The sequence below is a fragment of the Anolis carolinensis genome, unplaced genomic scaffold (assembly GCF_035594765.1).
Source record: "Anolis carolinensis isolate JA03-04 unplaced genomic scaffold, rAnoCar3.1.pri scaffold_24, whole genome shotgun sequence".
NCBI classification, from domain to species: Eukaryota; Metazoa; Chordata; class Lepidosauria; order Squamata; family Dactyloidae; genus Anolis; species Anolis carolinensis.
Window position 1 is genome coordinate 498,123 of NW_026943833.1, and position 18,898 is coordinate 517,020.

Consider the following 18,898-nt stretch of genomic DNA (forward strand, 5'->3'; position numbering starts at 1 on the left):
TCAAAACCGGATCCCGTTACGAAGAAATTCATCGGAGTTGATTCATCAAAAACCGGATCCCGTTACGAAGAAATTCATCGGAGTTGATTCATCAAAACCGGATCCCGTTACGAAGAAATTCGTCGGAGTTGATTCATCAAAACCGGATCCCGTTACGAAGAAATTCATCGGAGTTGATTCATCAAAACCGGATCCCGTTACGAAGAAATTCATCGGAGTTGATTCATCAAAACCCGGATCCCGTTACGAAGAAATTCGTCGGAGTTGATTCATCAAAACCGGATCCCGTTACGAATAAATTCATCGGAGTTGATTCATCAAAACCAGATCCCGTTACGAAGAAATTCATCGGAGTTGATTCATCAAAACCGGATCCCGTTACGAAGAAATTCGTCGGAGTTGATTCATCAAAACCGGATCCCGTTACGAAGAAATTCATCGGAGTTGATTCATCAAAACCGGATCCCGTTACGAAGAAATTCGTCGGAGTTGATTCATCAAAACCGGATCCCGTTACGAAGAAATTCATCGGAGTTGATTCATCAAAACCGGATCCCGTTACGAAGAAATTCGTCGGAGTTGATTCATCAAAACCAGATCCCGTTACGAAGAAATTCATCGGAGTTGATTCATCAAAACCGGATCCCGTTACGAAGAAATTCATCGGAGTTGATTCATCAAAACCAGATCCCGTTACGAAGAAATTAATCGGAGTTGATTCATCAAAACCAGATCCCGTTACAAAGAATTTAATTGGAACGTCGGCCGAATCGTCGCCGCAGAAGAAGTCAGGATTGATTGACACGTCAAAACCGGATCCCGTTGTGAATAAACTAATTGGAATTGACTCATTAAAATCGGATCCCGTTACGAAGAATTTAATCGGAACGGCGGTTGAGTCGTCACCACATAAGAAATCAGGATTGATTGACACATCAAAACCGGATCCCGTTGCGAAGAAATTCATCGGAGTCGACTCGTCAAAACCGGATCCCGTTACAAACAAGTCAGTTGGAATCGACTCGTCAAAAATGGATCCCGTTATGAAGAAATCAATTGGAATTGACTCATCAAAACCGGATCCCGTTATGAGCAAGTTAATCGGAACGGCGGTCGAGTCGTCGCCGCAGAAGAAGTCCGGATTGATTGACACATCAAAACCGGATCCCGTTGCGAATAAATTAATTGGAGTCGACTCGTCACAAATGGATCCTGTTATGAAGAAATTCATTGGAATCGACTCGTCCAAACCGGATCCCATTGCAAAGAAATTAATTGGAGTTGATTCATCAAAACCAGATCCCATTAGAAACAAGTCAATTGGAATCGACTCGTCAAAATCGGATCCTGTTATGAAGAAATTCATTGGAGTCGATTCATCAAAACCGGATCCCGTTGTGAGCAAGTTAATCGGAACGGCGGTCGAGTCGTCGCCGCAGAAGAAGTCAGGATTGATTGACACGTCAAAACCGGATCCCGTTGCGAATAAATTAATTGGAGTCGACTTGTCGCAAACGGATCCTGTTACAAAGAAATTCGTCAGAGTCGACTCGTCAAAACCGGATCCCATTACAAACAAGTCAATTGGAATCGACTCATCAAAAACGGATCCCAGTACGAACAAATTAATTGAAACGTCGGACAAGTCGTCACCGCAGAAGTCTGGATTGATTGACACATCCAAACCAGATCCCGTCGTGAAGAAATTCATTGGAGTCGACTTGTTGAAATCGGATCCCGTTACGAAGAAATTCACCAGAGTCGATTCATCAAAACAGGATCCCGTTGTGAAGAAATTAATTGGAACGCCGGTCGAATCGTCGCCGCAGAAGAAATCCGGATTGATCGACTCGCCGAAACCGGATCCCGTTAAGAGCGAGATACAGAAGAAGCCGTCGATTTTAATCGAGTCGTCGTCAAAAATGTTTCCTGCGAAGAACGAGATGCAGCAGCCGTCAGGATGGATTGGAATCGACTCGTCGAAACCAGATCTCGTTACCAACAAATTAATTGGAGTCGACTCGTCGAAGCAGGATCCCATTCAGAGCGAGATGCAGAAGAAGTCGTCTGGATTAATTGGAGTGGACCGATCAAAACTGGATCCCGTGACGAACAAATTTGTTAGCGTCGACTCACCAAAACAAGATCCCATTGTGAATAAATTCGAAACCCGGAAGTCCGTTCCCCCCGAAAATAAGGGGGTCGAGTTGTTGAGGAAATCGGGATCGACCGACCGGTCCAAACCAGATCCCGTTGTGAACAAATCCTCGTCGGAACCAGATCCAGTCAAGAACGTGATACAGAAGCCGTTCGGATTAATTGGGATCGACCCGTCGGAATTCGAAACTCGGAAGTCGGTTTCCCTGGAAAATAAGGAAACGGAATCGTCGAGGAAATCCCGATCGATCGACTCGTCGGACCGGGATCCCGTTCAGAACGAGGCCTCGAGGAAGGAAACATCGGAGTCTCGTTTTGCCGATTTCCCCGTCTCGCCGGACACCGGAAACGTGGTGGGCGGGACGACGAAGGCGACCAACGTCCAGCAGAGGATCAAGGAACTGACCGCCGAGAACGTGGAGGTCAAACCGGGTCACGTCCGGCGGTCCTTTCGCTCGCGACCGCTCTCGTCGGAATTGACGAAGCTGTGAGTTCGACTTTCCTCATTCTACTTATCCATATATTTGGATAATATTATTTGTAGATTATTATTACTTATTTCGGACGAAAGCAAATTAGGAATATATCATATTACAATATATTTATGAATATTATTAAATAAATATAATTAATATACTATTCAATCATTAATGTTAATATAAGCCATATAAATATATATATATATATATACTAGCTGTGCCCGGCCACGCGTTGCTGTGGCAAAGTGGTGGTGGTATTGGTTAAAAATTGTTGTGTAATTTTTATTTGACGTTATTTGTAATTTTTAATTAATTTTATGGTAAGTTATCTTTTTATTTATTATATTTTATTATTTTCTTGTATTATTTTTAGTTATTTTCTGTTATTATAGTATTTTATTGTATCAATTTTTAGTGTTTTTTATTATTTTTTATTGGGTTGCTAGGAGACCAAGTTGGAGGAGCTTAGCCTTCTAACTGGCAGCAATTGGATACGAGCAATTATTCCTCTCTCTCAAATTAGGACTTTATTTTTCTTTTCCTTTTGTTGTATCAACCTAGAGGCGTGGATGATGGGTTGTGTTGTCAAATTTCGAGGGTGGGGGGCCTGTAGTTTTGTTGTTTTGTGGGTCGCCGTGATGCCATCACTCTTTTATATATATAGATAGATAAGCCATATATATATATATATATATATATATATATATATATAAAAGGGTAGTGACGTTTCGGCCCAGGACAAAACAACAAAACTACACATCCCAGAAACACGAAACTTGGCAGCACAACCCCTCATCCGTGCCTCTAGGTTCATACAACAAAAAGAAAAGAAAAATAAAGTCCTAATATATATGTCATTACAATTATCTGTTATTATCTATATATATAAAAAGGTAGTGGCGTTTCGGCCGAGGACAAAACAACAAAACTACACATCCCAGAAACACTAAACTTGGCAACACAACCCCTCATCCGTGCCTCTACGTTCATACAACAAAAAGAAAAGAAAAATAAAGTCCTAATATATATGTCATTACAATTATCTGTTATTATCTATATATATAAAAAGGTAGTGGCGTTTCGGCCGAGGACAAAACAACAAAACTACACATCCCAGAAACACTAAACTTGGCAACACAACCCCTCATCCGTGCCTCTACGTTCATACAACAAAAAGAAAAGAAAAATAAAGTCCTAATATATATGTCATTATAATTATCTGTTATTATCTATATATATAAAAAGGTAGTGGCGTTTCGGCCGAGGACAAAACAACAAAACGACACGTCCCAGAAACACTAAACTTGGCAGCACAACCCCTCATCCATGCCTCTACGTTCATACAACAAAAATAAAACAAAAATAAAATCCTAATTAGAGGGAGAGGAATAATTGTTTTTATCCAATTGCTGCCAGTTAGAAGGCTAAGCTCCGTCAGGGGAAAACGTTGACCCTTTACCTTAACTACCACCAATTCCTCAAGACTTTATTTCCCAGACCACCAGACTTCGCCACAGCAACGCGTGGCCGGGCACCGCTAGTTTAATATAATATTAAATAAATATATTAGCATGTTATAATATAAATATTATAAATAATCAAGGATTAAATATTTTTTTAAAAAATGGTAATTAAATATCAAATGATTTTTGTTAAATATTAAATATTCTGACAACGACCCACAATTTCCTTCCAGCAGTTTCTCCTCCCCGTCGGCGACGACCGAAACGAGAGCCGAAAGTTCGACGGATTTGACCCGGAAGTACAACATGGAAGCACAGGAAGTCCTCCCAGAGGTGAATAGGGCATGGTTTCCCTTTAATTGTCCTATTTTAATGACTTAATTGTAATAGGATTAATGGGATTAATTGCTTTTTCTGAATGAGGTGTTGCCATGGAGAAAGTGTTGCCATGGAGACACGGAATGGGAAAAGTACACCATACGATCCCTCCCGACCGATGGCCATACTTCTGAATATATATATATATATATATATATAGTGAATATTTTAAGGAATATTTCTGCAAATATTTCGGGAATATTTTTGAGACTATTTTTACAATTAATATTTTAATTAATTTTCATGAACATTTCCGCAAACGTATTTTGATGAATATTTACGCAACTATTTTTATGAATATTTTCGTGAATATTTCTGCAAATATTTTTGTGAATATTTCTATGAATATTTTAAGGAATATTTCTGCAAATATTTCGGGAATATTTTTGGGACTAATTCTGCGACTATTTTTACAATTGATATTTTAATTAATTTTCATGAACGTTTCCGCAAACTTATTTCGATGAATATTTACGCAACTATTTTTACAATTAATATTTTAATTAATTTTCATGAACATTTCGGCAAACTTATTTCGATGAATATTTACGCAACTATTTTTATGAATATTTTCGTGAATATTTCTGCAAATATTTTTGTGAATATTTCTATGAATATTTTAAGGAATATTTCTGCAAATATTTCGGGAATATTTTTGGGACTAATTCTGCGACTATTTTTACAATTGATATTTTAATTAATTTTCATGAACGTTTCCGCAAACTTATTTCGATGAATATTTACGCAACTATTTTTACAATTAATATTTTAATTAATTTTCATGAACATTTCGGCAAACTTATTTCGATGAATATTTACGCAACTATTTTTATGAATATTTTCGTGAATATTTCTGCAAATGTTTTTGTGAATATTTAAAGGAATATTTCTGCAAATATTTCGGGAATATTTTTGCAACTATTTTTGAGACTATTTTTACAATTAATATTTTAATTAATTTTCATGAACGTTTCCGCAAACTTATTTTGATGAATATTTACGCAACTATTTTTATGAATATTTTCGTGAATATTTCTGCAAATATTTTTGTGAATATTTCTATGAATATCTTAAGGAATATTTCTGCAAATATTTCGGGAATATTTTTGCAACTATTTTTGAGACTATTTTTACAATTAATACTTTAATTAATTTTCATGAACGTTTCCGCAAACTTATTTTGATGAATATTTACGCAACTATTTTTATGAATATTTTCGTGAATATTTCTGCAAATATTTTTGTGAATATTTATATGAATAGTTCTGCAAATATTTCGGGAATATTTTTGCAACTATTTTTACAATTAATATTTTAATTAATTTTCATGAATATTTCCACAAACGTATTTTGATGAATATTTACGCAACTATTTTTATGAATATTTTCGTGAATATTTCTGCAAATATTTTTGTGAATATTTATATGAATAGTTCTGCAAATATTTCGGGAATATTTTTGCAACTATTTTTACAATTAATATTTTAATTAATTTTCATGAACATTTCGGCAAACGTATTTTGATGAATATTTACGCAACTATTTTTATGAATATTTTCGTGAATATTTCTGCAAATATTTTTGTGAATATTTATATGAATAGTTCTGCAAATATTTCGGGAATATTTTTGCAACTATTTTTACAATTAATATTTTAATTAATTTTCATGAACGTTTCCGCAAACTTATTTCGATGAATATTTACGCAACTATTTTTATGAATATTTTCGTGAATATTTCTGCAAATATTTTTGTGAATATTTATATGAATAGTTCTGCAAATATTTCGGGAATATTTTTGCAACTATTTTTACAATTAATATTTTAATTAATTTTCATGAACATTTCGGCAAACTTATTTCGATGAATATTTACGCAACTATTTTTATGAATATTTTCGTGAATATTTCTGCAAATATTTTTGTGAATATTTCTGCAAATGTTTTTTGTGAATATTTCTATGAATATTTTAAGGAATATTTCTGCAAATATTTCGGGAATATTTTTGCAACTATTTTTGAGACTATTTTTACAATTAATATTTTAATTAATTTTCATGAACGTTTCCGCAAACTTATTTTGATGAATATTTACGCAACTATTTTTATGAATATTTTCGTGAATATTTCTGCAAATATTTTTGTGAATATTTATATGAATAGTTCTGCAAATATTTCGGGAATATTTTTGCAACTATTTTTACAATTAATATTTTAATTAATTTTCATGAACATTTCCGCAAACTTATTTTGATAAATATTTACGCAACTATTTTTATGAATATTTTCGTGAATATTTCTGCAAATATTTTTGTGAATATTTCTATGAATATTTTAAGGAATATTTCTGCAAATATTTCGGGAATATTTTTGCAACTATATTTTTGAGACTATTTTTACAATTAATATTTTAATTAATTTTCATGAACATTTCCGCAAATTTATTTTGATGAATATTTACGCAATTATTTTTATGAATATTTTTGTGAATATTTCTGCAAATATTTTTGTGAATATTTCTATGAATATCTTAAGGAATATTTCTGCAAATATTTTGGGAATATTTTTGAGACTATTTTTACAATTAATATTTTAATTAGTTTTCATGAATATTTCTGCAAACGTATTTCGATGAATATTTACACAACTATTTTTATGAATATTTTTGTGAATATTTCTGCAAATATTTTTGTGAATATTTCTACAAATGATTTTCCGGATATTTCATGCAAATGTTTTTTAAAAATATTTCTTGCAAATATATTTCTGAATATATTTTGGTAAATGTTTATGCAACCGTTTTTATGAATATATCCGTGAATATTTTTTCTTAATATATTTTGTGCATATTTCTGCAAATATTTTAATTAATGAATATTTCTCACAAACATTTTTTGGAATATTTCTAAAAATATTTTTATGAATATTTCTGCAAATATTTTAATCCATATTTTAATTAATATTTCTGCAAATATTTTATTCCATATTTTAATTAATATTTCTGCAAATATTTTAATCAATATTTTAATTAATATTCCTGCAAATATTTTTATACAATTTTCTTTCAATACTTTTCTGTAAATATTTTGAGAAATATTTTTGAATACAACCATAGACATCACTTAGAAATATTTTTATTATATTTCTTATAATTGTTATAATTTTTTGTAGTTTTTGTTACTTTTTGTTACGTTTTGTTATTTTTTGAGTATTTTTAGAAATATTTTTGAATATCTCTATGGTATAATTACACGGGTAATTACCATAGAGTTGCATATTGCACTTGTGTTGATGACTAACAACCATAGATGTCACTTAGAAATATTTTTTATTATATTTCTTATAATTGTTATAATTTTTGTATTTTTTGTTACTTTTTGTAATTTTTTGAGTATTTTTAGAGATATTTTTTGTATTTTTTCTTACAAAAATATTGTAATATAATTGTAATATATTTCATTTGTATTTTAGAAATATTTTTTGTATTTTTCCTTATAAAAATATTTGTAATATAATTGTAATATTTTTCATTTGTATTTTCAGAAATATTTTTTGTATTTTTTCTTACAAAAAATATTTGTAATATAATTGTAATATTTTTCATTTGTATTTTTTGAAATATTTTTTTAATTTTCCTTACAAAAATATTTGTAATATAATTGTAATATTTTTCATTTGTATTTTAGAAATTTTTTTTGTATTTTTTCTTACAAAAAATATTGTAATATAATTGTAATATTTTTCATTTGTATTTTAGAAATATTTTTTGTATTTTTTCTTACAAAAAATATTTGTAATATAATTGTAATATTTTTCATTTGTATTTTTTGAAATATTTTTTTAATTTTCCTTACAAAAATATTTGTAATATAATTGTAATATTTTTCATTTGTATTTTTAGAAATATTTTTTTAATTTTCCTTACAAAAATATTTGTAATATAATTGTAATATTTTTCATTTGTATTTTTAGAAAAATTTTTTGTATTTTTTCTTACAAAAATATTTTTAATGTAATTGAGATATTTTCCATTTGTTGTTCCAGAAGGAGAGAACAAAAACACGGAGGTCCAATGAGTCCGCGATTCTGTGGAAATCTCCGCAGACAGCGAAAACCACCGAGAACGATGGAAATTTTGTCAACGAGAGGCAAAATCCGGGCGTCAAAACCGTCCGGGCGATGATGTTCGATCACAACGTGGAACGACATACGGTGTCCGCGAGTCGACTCAAAGCGGAAGCGGACGAGAGCGTCGAAAAAGTGAGGAAAATCCCGCCGGAGGACGAAAAATTCCAGAAAACGAGATTCGACGACGACGAGGAGGACCCGTTGAGGTATCAACGGATCGAACCACGGTACGAAATCCTCCAAACGGTCGGCGAACGGGTCCGGAGCGAGGCCGTGGCGACGGTACCGGAGGACAAAGCGGTCACGTTGCGGAGTCGGAAAACCACGAGAGAACGGCACAAGACGGACGGCGGCATCGGCGTAATCTGGGCCCGCCATCTTGAATTTCAGGCCGAACCGAAAGCGAAGGATTTGGAAGACGGCGTCGCGAGAGAAGTGATGGATGGGAAGAAGAAAAGTTGGGGCGGGCAACACGTGGCGGCGTCGGCGAGAACGAATCAGGAGGAGAAACGGAAAACGGTAGAAACGGAAAACGAGAAAGTGGACGAAAATACGAGACCGTTGTTCCGAATGAACTGGAATAAGGATCGGGAGCAAACGGAGGAAAAAACAACCAGGATTTCAGTAGAAACGGAAAACGAGAAATCCGTCAATAATACAAGAACGCCATATTGTAAGGATTGGGAGGAAAAAACTACCAGGATTTCAGTAGAAATGGAAAACGAGAAATTCGTCGATAATACGAAAATGTCGTATCGTAAGGATTGGGAGCGAACGGAAGATAAAACGTCCACAATTCCGATCGATATAACAAATGAGAAATCTGTCAATAATACGAGAATGTCGTATCGTCAGGATTGGGAGCGAATGGAAGATAAAACGTCCACAATATCGGTCGATTTAACAAATGAGAAAGCTGCCAATCTTATGAGAACGAGCCGTGAGAAGGATTGGGAGAGAACGAAAGAAAAAATGTCCAGGATTCCGGTCGAAATGCCGAACGAGAAAGCCATCAATCATCCGAGAATGAGCCGTGATAAGGATTGGGAGAGAACGGAAGAGAAAACGTCCAAGTCTCCGGTCGAAATACTGAACGAGAAAGCTGTCAATCATCCGAGAATGAGCCGTGGTAAGAATTGGGAGCAAACGGTGGAGAAAACGACCAGGATTTTAGCAGAAACGGAAAACGAGAAAGTTGGCGATAATACGAGAACGCCGTACCGTACAAGCCGTGAAAAGGATTGGGAGCGAACGGTAGAAATACCGAACGAGAAAGCCGTTGATAATACGAGAATGTTGTCCCGTATGAATCAGAATTGGGAGCAAACAGAGAAAACGTCCACAATTCTGGTTGAAATATCGAACGAGAAAATCACCGATAATACGAGAACGCCATACCGTACAAAATCGGGAGATTGGGAGCAAACGGAAGAGAAAACGTCCACGATTCCTGTCGGAAAAACAAACGAGAAAACCGTCAATAATACGAGAGACGTTCCCGCGACACCGAAAGGCTTCCTCGGCTGTTCCGGAACCGAACGAGGACGGAAAGACGGGAACGATCCTCAATTAACAACGAGTGTGACGGGTGTTCGAATGAATCAATGGCAACGGGATGGAGAGATGCGAAAAGACGAGTCCCGAGTTATCGTTATTCCGGGCGGAGCCGAGCGAGACGAGTCCCAAGTCGTTGTTACTGGTATGAACAAGGCGGACGAGAGAGCGTGGAAATCGAACGAGCGGGTCGTTGTGATCGCGGAAGGATTCGAACTCAAAGAAATAGACGAGAGGGCGAAAAGAAACACTCCGAAACCCGTAGAAAGATGGCGGAGAAAAACCCTACCACACGACGCCGTGAGGTTCGAGGACGTGGTGACGACGCCTCAAGAGAGAGGGAAGTCTCCCGTCCGGAGGGACTCGTTCCAGCCTTGGGAGAGTGCGGTCGTGAAGAAAAGTCCCAAAGAGGAAGCAAATGACGTGGTGTCACCATCCGAATCGAAATTGACAAATTTATCAAATCGAAACGTTCCTCCGAAAATACCACGTCCGCATCATAAAAGGTTTTCCAGTATGAACGAGGGGGAACCGGTTGCCGCGGCGGTCGCGACGAAATCACCACAAACGGAGACGAGGGTCACGGACGTCGATTTCCCGATCTACGGCTCGAGGACGAAGTCGTTGTCGTCCCAAAAAAGCCCCGAACAACGTCATCTCGGAAAAGATGGTTATCGGTCGAGAGTTCTCGACCTCGATGCCTTGATGGCGGAATACAAGGAAAACTCGAATCAGGGACAACGAGAGGCGGAAACGGAGAAATGGCCGTATTCCGCGGATGAGAAAATACGATATTCCGCAGATGGGAAATTACATTATTCCGCAGATGGGAAATTACAATATCTCGCAGATGAGAAATTAAGAAATCCCACAGATGAGAAATTACAATATTCTGCAGATAAGATATCACAGTTTTCCACAGATGAAAAATTGCGACATTCCACATTTGAAAAATCGCGACATTCCACAGATGAAAAATTACAATATTTTATTGATGAGAAATTACGATATTTTGCAGATGAGAAATTGCGATATTCCGAAAATGAGAAATTGCGCCTTTCCGCAAATGAGAAATTGCAACATTCCACAGATGAGAAATTACGATATTTTGCAGATGAGAAATTGCGATATTCCGAAAATGAGAAATTGCGCCTTTCCGCAAATGAGAAATTGCAACATTCCACAGATGAGAAATTACGATATTTCGCAGACGAGAAATTACGACATTCCACAGATGAGAAATTACGTCATTCCACAGATGAAAAATCGCGACATTCCACGGATAAGATATTACAATATTTTACAGATGAGAAATTACAACTTTCCATAGATGAAAAATTACAATATTCCACAGATGAAAAATTACAATATTCCACAGTTGAAAAATCACAACATTCCACAGATGAGAAATTGCGATATTCCGCAGATGAGGAATTACAATATTTTACAGATGAGAAATTACAATATTCTATCGATGAGAAATTACGACTTTCCGCAGACGGGAAATTGAGATATTCCGCAGATGAGAAATTACAACCTTCCGAAGATGAGAAATTACGCTATTCCGTAGATGAGAAACTACGCTATTCCATAGATGAGAAATTGCGACATTCCACATTTGAAAAATCGCGACATTCCATAGATGAGAAATCGAGATATTCCGCAGACGAGAAATTACAACATTCCAGAGATGAGAAATTTAAATATTCCGCAGATGAGAAATTGCAATATTTTACAGACGAGAAATCGAGACATTCCGCAGTTGAAAAATCACAACATTCCCCAGACGAGAAATTAAAATTTTCCACAAATGAGAAACTGCGATATTCCGCAGAGGAGAAATTGCGACATTCCGCAGATGAGAAATTGCGATATTCCGCAGACGAAAAATTGCGATATTTTACAGATGAAAAATTGCGACATTCCGCAGACGAAAAATTGCGATATTTTACAGATGAAAAATTGCGACATTCCGCAGATGAAAAATTACGATATTTTGCCGATCCGCGGATGTCTGGTAAGAAGACGTTTCTCGTCGACGAGGAGAGTCTCGTTCCTCCGCAATCCCGTCCGTCGTGGTCAAGAAAGGTCGGGTCAGAGGTCAACGAGCCATTGATGGACAGGAGGAACGTCAACGATGAGAACAAGAGCATGTTGGGATCAGCGAACGCCCTTCCGGATCTGAGGCGATCCTTCTCGGAAAAGGCCCGGAAGTCGGGATCGCGAGGAAGAGGATCTCCGTTGCATCCGGCGGAACGAGGGAACGAGATCGAGAAAAGGAGCGTTTCTCCTCCGCACGAAGAGAAAAAGGTAATCTGGACGATGGGATTATGTGGTGGCGTTCTTATAAAATAATTATTATTTTGTTAATAATCAAAATAAAATAATAAAAATAATAAACAATATTTTTATTAAAATATTTTAATTAAAATTACTATAATAAAAATAAAAAATGAAAATGAAATAATAAACGATATTTTTATTAAAAATATGTTAATGAAAAATTACTATCATAAAAATCAAAATTCAAAATAAAAAATAATAAACAATATTTTTATTAAAATTATTTTAATTAAAAATTACTATAATAAAAATCAAATTCAAAATAAAAAATAAAATAATAAACAATATTTTTATTAAAAATATGTTAATGAAAAATTACTATAAGAAAAATCAAATTCAAAATAAAAAATAAAATAATAAACAATATTTTTATTAAAAATATGTTAATGAAAAATTACTATAATAAAAATCAAAATTCAAAATGAAAAATAAAATAATAAACAATATTTTTATTAAAAATATGTTAATGAAAAATTACTATAATAAAAATCAAAATTCAAAATGAAAAATAAAATAATAAACAATATTTTTATTAAAAATATGTTAATGAAAAATTACTATAATAAAAATCAAAATTCAAAATGAAAAATAAAATAATAAACAATATTTTTATTAAAAATATGTTAATGAAAAATTACTATAATAAAAATCAAATTCAAAATGAAAAATAAAATAATAAACAATATTTTTATTAAAAATATGTTAATGAAAAATTACTATAATAAAAATCAAATTCAAAATAAAAAATAAAATAATAAACAATATTTTTATTAAAAATATGTTAATTAAAAATTACTATAATAAAAATCAAATTCAAAATAAAAAATAATAAACAATATTTTTATTAAAATTATTTTAATTAAAAATTACTATAATAAAAATCAAATTCAAAATAAAAAATAATAAACAATATTTTTATTAAAATTATTTTAATTAAAAATTGCTATAAGAAAAATAAAATAAAATTAAAATAATATCAATATTTTTATTAAAAATATTTTAATTAAAAATTACTATAAGAAAAATAAAATAAAATTAAAATAATATCAATATTTTTATTAAAAATATTTTAATTAAAAACTTACTATAATAAAAAGTAAAATTAAAAATAAAACAATAAAATAATAAAATAATACAAAATAATAACATAAATAAAAATAAAAAAGAAATAAAAAATTATTTTATAGTAATGCGACCAAAAAAATTCACATGAAAATAAAATAATCATAAAAAATAACAATAAATAATAAAATAAAATAAAATAAAATGATTAAATGATACAAAATAATAAAATAAATAATAATATTAATGCGACCAAAAAATTCACATGAAATATTTGCATAAAATAATCATAATAATCATTAAATAAGTAATAATAACAATAAATTTCATTTGAATATTTTTGTTAATAATAACAATACTAATTTTTGTTTTATATTCACAAAAATATATTTTTAAATATCCATAAAATGTTTGCAAAAATATTATATTAACATTTTATATATTTATATATATATATGTCATAAATTCATACCATTTATATATTATTATATGGGGTATATTAATGATATATATATTTCTATATATATATATATGCATGCATACATAATACATTTATACTATTTATACCAGTAACATATATAAGTATAGCATATAAAATATTAATATTAATAACACGTATACTCACAAATTAAATTTGAATGAAATCTACTAAGTCTTGGAAAAATGATATTATATATATATATATATATATATATATATATATATATAAATATTCATATTCTATATATATATATATATATATATATATATATATATTGAATATGAATATTTATATTTATCTATATTTATATTCCTCTTTTTTTATTCTTTAAAGATGGACGCGGAAAGGAGCGATCCGTATCTTCTGATCCAGCGCCGGAGTCGTAGTTTCTACCGAGAGAGGAAAACGGATCATTGGCCGACGGTAAGGATGTCCACAAAAATAATTGTGAAAATATTCCCAGAAATGTTCGCAAAAAATATCAGCGAAAATTTCCGCACAAAATATTCATAAAAACAAGAATACCCACAAAATTAAACGTGAAAATATTCCCCGAAATATTCACAACAAATATCCGCAGAATTTTTTCACATAAAATATTCACCAAAAAAACAATAAAAATACTCAGAAAAATATTCACAAAAATAATAAAAACAATTATGAAAAATACCCACAAAAATAATCGTGAAAATATTCCCAGAAATGTTCGCAAAAAATATCAGCGGAAATTTCCGCACAAAATTTCATAAAAACAAGAATACCCACAAATTTAAATGTGAAAATATTCCCAGAAATATTCACAACAAATATCCGCAGAATTTTTTGCATAAAATATTCACCAAAAAATCAGAAAAATACTCAGAAAAATATTCACAAAAATAATAAAAACAATTATGAAAAATACCCACAAAAATAATCGTGAAAATATTCCCAGAAATATTCACAACAAATATCCGCAGAATTTTTTCACATAAAATATTCACCAAAAAAACAATAAAAATACTCAGAAAAATATTCACAAAAATAATAAAAACAATTATGAAAAATACCCACAAAAATAATCGTGAAAATATTCCCAGAAATGTTCGCAAAAAATATCAGCGGAAATTTCCGCACAAAATATTCATAAAAACAAGAATACCCACAAAATTAAACGTGCAAATATTCCCCGAAATAGTCGCAAAAAAATCGACAGATTTTTTCACATAAAACATTCACAAAAAATACCTACAAAAATAATAGTGAAAATATTCCCAGAAATGTTCGCAAAAAATATCAGCGGAAATTTCCGCACAAAATATTCATAAAAACAAGAATACCCACAAAATTAAACGTGAAAATATTCCCCGAAATAGTCGCAAAAAAATCGACAGATTTTTTCGCATAAAACATTCACAAAAAATACCCACAAAAATAATAGTGAAAATATTGCCAGAAGTGTTCGCAAAAAATATCCGCAGAATTTTTCGCATAAAATATTCACAAAAATCATAAAAATACCTAAAACAGTCACAAAAAATACCTACAAAAATAAGTGAAAATATTCCCCAAAATAGGCGCAAAAAACATCTACAGATTTTTTCACATAAAACACTCACAAAAAACACCTAATAATAACAACAATTATGAAAAATACCCACAAAAAATAATCGTGAAAATATTCCCAGAAATGTTCGCAAAAAATATCAGCGGAAATTTCCGCACAAAATATTCATAAAAACAAGAATACCCACAAAATTAAACGTGAAAATATTCCCAGAAATATTCACAACAAATATCCGCAGAATTTTTTCACATAAAATATTCACAAAAATCATAAAAAATACCTAAAACATTCACAAAAAATACCTACAAAAATAAGTGAAAATATTCCCCAAAATAGTCGCAAAAAATATCTACAGATTTTTTCACATAAAACATTCACAAAAAAACACCTAATAATAAAAACAATTATGAAAAATACCCACAAAAATAATCGTGAAAATATTCCCAGAAATGTTCGCAAAAAATATCAGCGGAAATTTCCGCACAAAATATTCATAAAAACAAGAATACCCACAAAACTAAACGTGAAAATATTCCCCGAAATAGTCGCAAAAAAATCTACAGATTTTTTCGCATAAAACATTCACAAAAAATACCTACAAAAATAATAGTGAAAATATTGCCAGAAGTGTTCGCAAAAAATATCGGCAGAATTTTTCACATCAAATATTCACAAAAATCATAAAAAATACCTACAGAAATAATCGTGAAAATATTCCCAGAAATGTTCGCAAAAAATATCAGCAGAATTTTTCACATCAAATATTCACAAAAATCATAAAAATACCTACAGAAATAATCGTGAAAATATTCCCAGAAATGTTCGCAAAAAATATCCACAGAATATATCCACAAAAGTATTCACAAAAACAATCATAGAAATATTCACAAAAATAATCATAGAAATATTCCCAAAAAAATTCACAAAAATAATCAGAAAATTATTAGTAAGAAATGTTCCCAAAATTATTTACAGTCTAGATGGCCTTTGGGTTCTCGCTTTTGTCCAATTCTTGTCGTTGCTTCGTTGATAAATCCCTCGTCGTGGTTAATCCGGTGTTTGGAGAGAAATGGGTTTAATCCTCTTATTTAATTTGAATAATGTTTGTCGATTTGTGTTCTTGTTTTGTCATTTCAATGCTAATCAAGGTCAAACGAGGTCAGCGGAATATATTATGGCAATGAAAGCCTTTGAAATTTCCATAATAAATTCGGTGGATGACGGGTGTGCGAAATGCCCAGAAATTTGTGTAGTAATTCGGAATTTGGAAAATTCTGAATTTTCCGGAAAATTTCGTTATTTCGTGCCATTGGCAAACACTTCCGGGGCTCGTTTGTACGGGAAATATAGCTTAACGAGTTTCTCGTTTGTACGAGAAATACAGGATTACGAGTCTCTCGTTCGTAGGAGAAATTCACTTGTTTGTACGGGAAATATAGCTTAACGAGTTTCTCGTTTGTACGAGAAATACAGGATTACGAGTCTCTCGTTCGTAGGAGAAATTCACTTGTTTGTACGGGAAATATAGCTTAACGAGTTTCTCGTTTGTACGAGAAATACAGGATTACGAGTCTCTCGTTCGTAGGAGAAATTCACTTGTTTGTACGGGAAATATAGCTTAACGAGTTTCTCGTTTGTACGAGAAATACAGGATTACGAGTCTCTCGTTCGTAGGAGAAATTCACTTTGTACGGGAAATATAGCTTAACGAGTTTCTCGTTTGTACGAGAAATACAGGATTACGAGTCTCTCGTTTGTACGAGAAATTCACTTGTTTGTACGGGAAATATAGCTTAACGAGTTTCTCGTTTGTACGAGAAATACAGGATTACGAGTCTCTCGTTCGTAGGAGAAATTCACTTGTTTGTACGGGAAATATAGCTTAACGAGTTTCTCGTTTGTACGAGAAATACAGGATTACGAGTCTCTCGTTCGTAGGAGAAATTCACTTGTTTGTACGGGAAATATAGCTTAACGAGTTTCTCGTTTGTACGAGAAATACAGGATTACGAGTCTCTCGTTCGTAGGAAAAATTCACTTGTTTGTACGGGAAATATAGCTTAACGAGTTTCTCGTTTGTACGAGAAATACAGGATTACGAGTCTCTCGTTCGTAGGAGAAATTCACTTGTTTGTACGGGAAATATAGCTTAACGAGTTTCTCGTTTGTACGAGAAATACAGGATTACGAGTCTCTCGTTCGTAGGAGAAATTCACTTGTTTGTACGGGAAATATAGCTTAACGAGTTTCTCGTTTGTACGAGAAATACAGGATTACGAGTCTCTCGTTCGTAGGAGAAATTCACTTTGTACGGGAAATATAGCTTAACGAGTTTCTCGTTTGTACGAGAAATACAGGATTACGAGTCTCTCGTTTGTACGAGAAATTCACTTGTTTGTACGGGAAATATAGCTTAACGAGTTTCTCGATTGTACGAGAAATATAGGATTACGAGTCTCTCGTTCGTAGGAGAAATTCACTTGTTTGTACGGGAAATATAGCTTAACGAGTTTCTCGTTTGTACGAGAAATACAGGATTACGAGTCTCTCGTTCGTAGGAGAAATTCACTTGTTTGTACGGGAAATATAGCTTAACGAGTTTCTCGTTTGTACGAGAAATACAGGATTACGAGTCTCTCGTTCGTAGGAGAAATTCACTTGTTTGTACGGGAAATATAGCTTAACGAGTTTCTCGTTTGTACGAGAAATACAGGATTACGAGTCTCTCGTTCGTAGGAAAAATTCACTTGTTTGTACGGGAAATATAGCTTAACGAGTTTCTCGTTTGTACGAGAAATACAGGATTACGAGTCTCTCGTTCGTAGGAGAAATTCACTTGTTTGTACGGGAAATATAGCTTAACGAGTTTCTCGTTTGTACGAGAAATACAGGATTACGAGTCTCTCGTTCGTAGGAGAAATTCACTTGTTTGTACGGGAAATATAGCTTAACGAGTTTCTCGTTTGTACGAGAAATACAGGATTACGAGTCTCTCGTTCGTAGGAGAAATTCACTTTGTACGGGAAATATAGCTTAACGAGTTTCTCGTTTGTACGAGAAATACAGGATTACGAGTCTCTCGTTTGTACGAGAAATTCACTTGTTTGTACGGGAAATATAGCTTAACGAGTTTCTCGTTTGTACGAGAAATACAGGATTACGAGTCTCTCGTTCGTAGGAGAAATTCACTTGTTTGTACGGGAAATATAGCTTAACGAGTTTCTCGTTTGTACGAGAAATACAGGATTACGAGTCTCTCGTTTGTACGGGAAATTCACTTGTTTGTACGGGAAATATAGCTTAACGAG

General features: G+C 32.7%; 1 protein-coding gene across 1 annotated transcript in view; it reads left to right on the plus strand.

Moving 5' to 3' along the window:
• Positions 1-54: 54 nt before the first annotated feature.
• kiaa1671 (KIAA1671 ortholog) overlaps positions 55-18,898 on the plus strand; it is a gene marked incomplete in the record, with an annotated part of 24,595 nt that continues 5,751 nt past the window's right edge. The window contains 3 exon segments of the mRNA XM_062966564.1: positions 55-2,644; positions 4,336-4,432; positions 8,521-12,468. Of these exon segments, the coding sequence (XP_062822634.1) occupies positions 1,032-2,644; positions 4,336-4,432; positions 8,521-12,468 (5,658 nt within the window).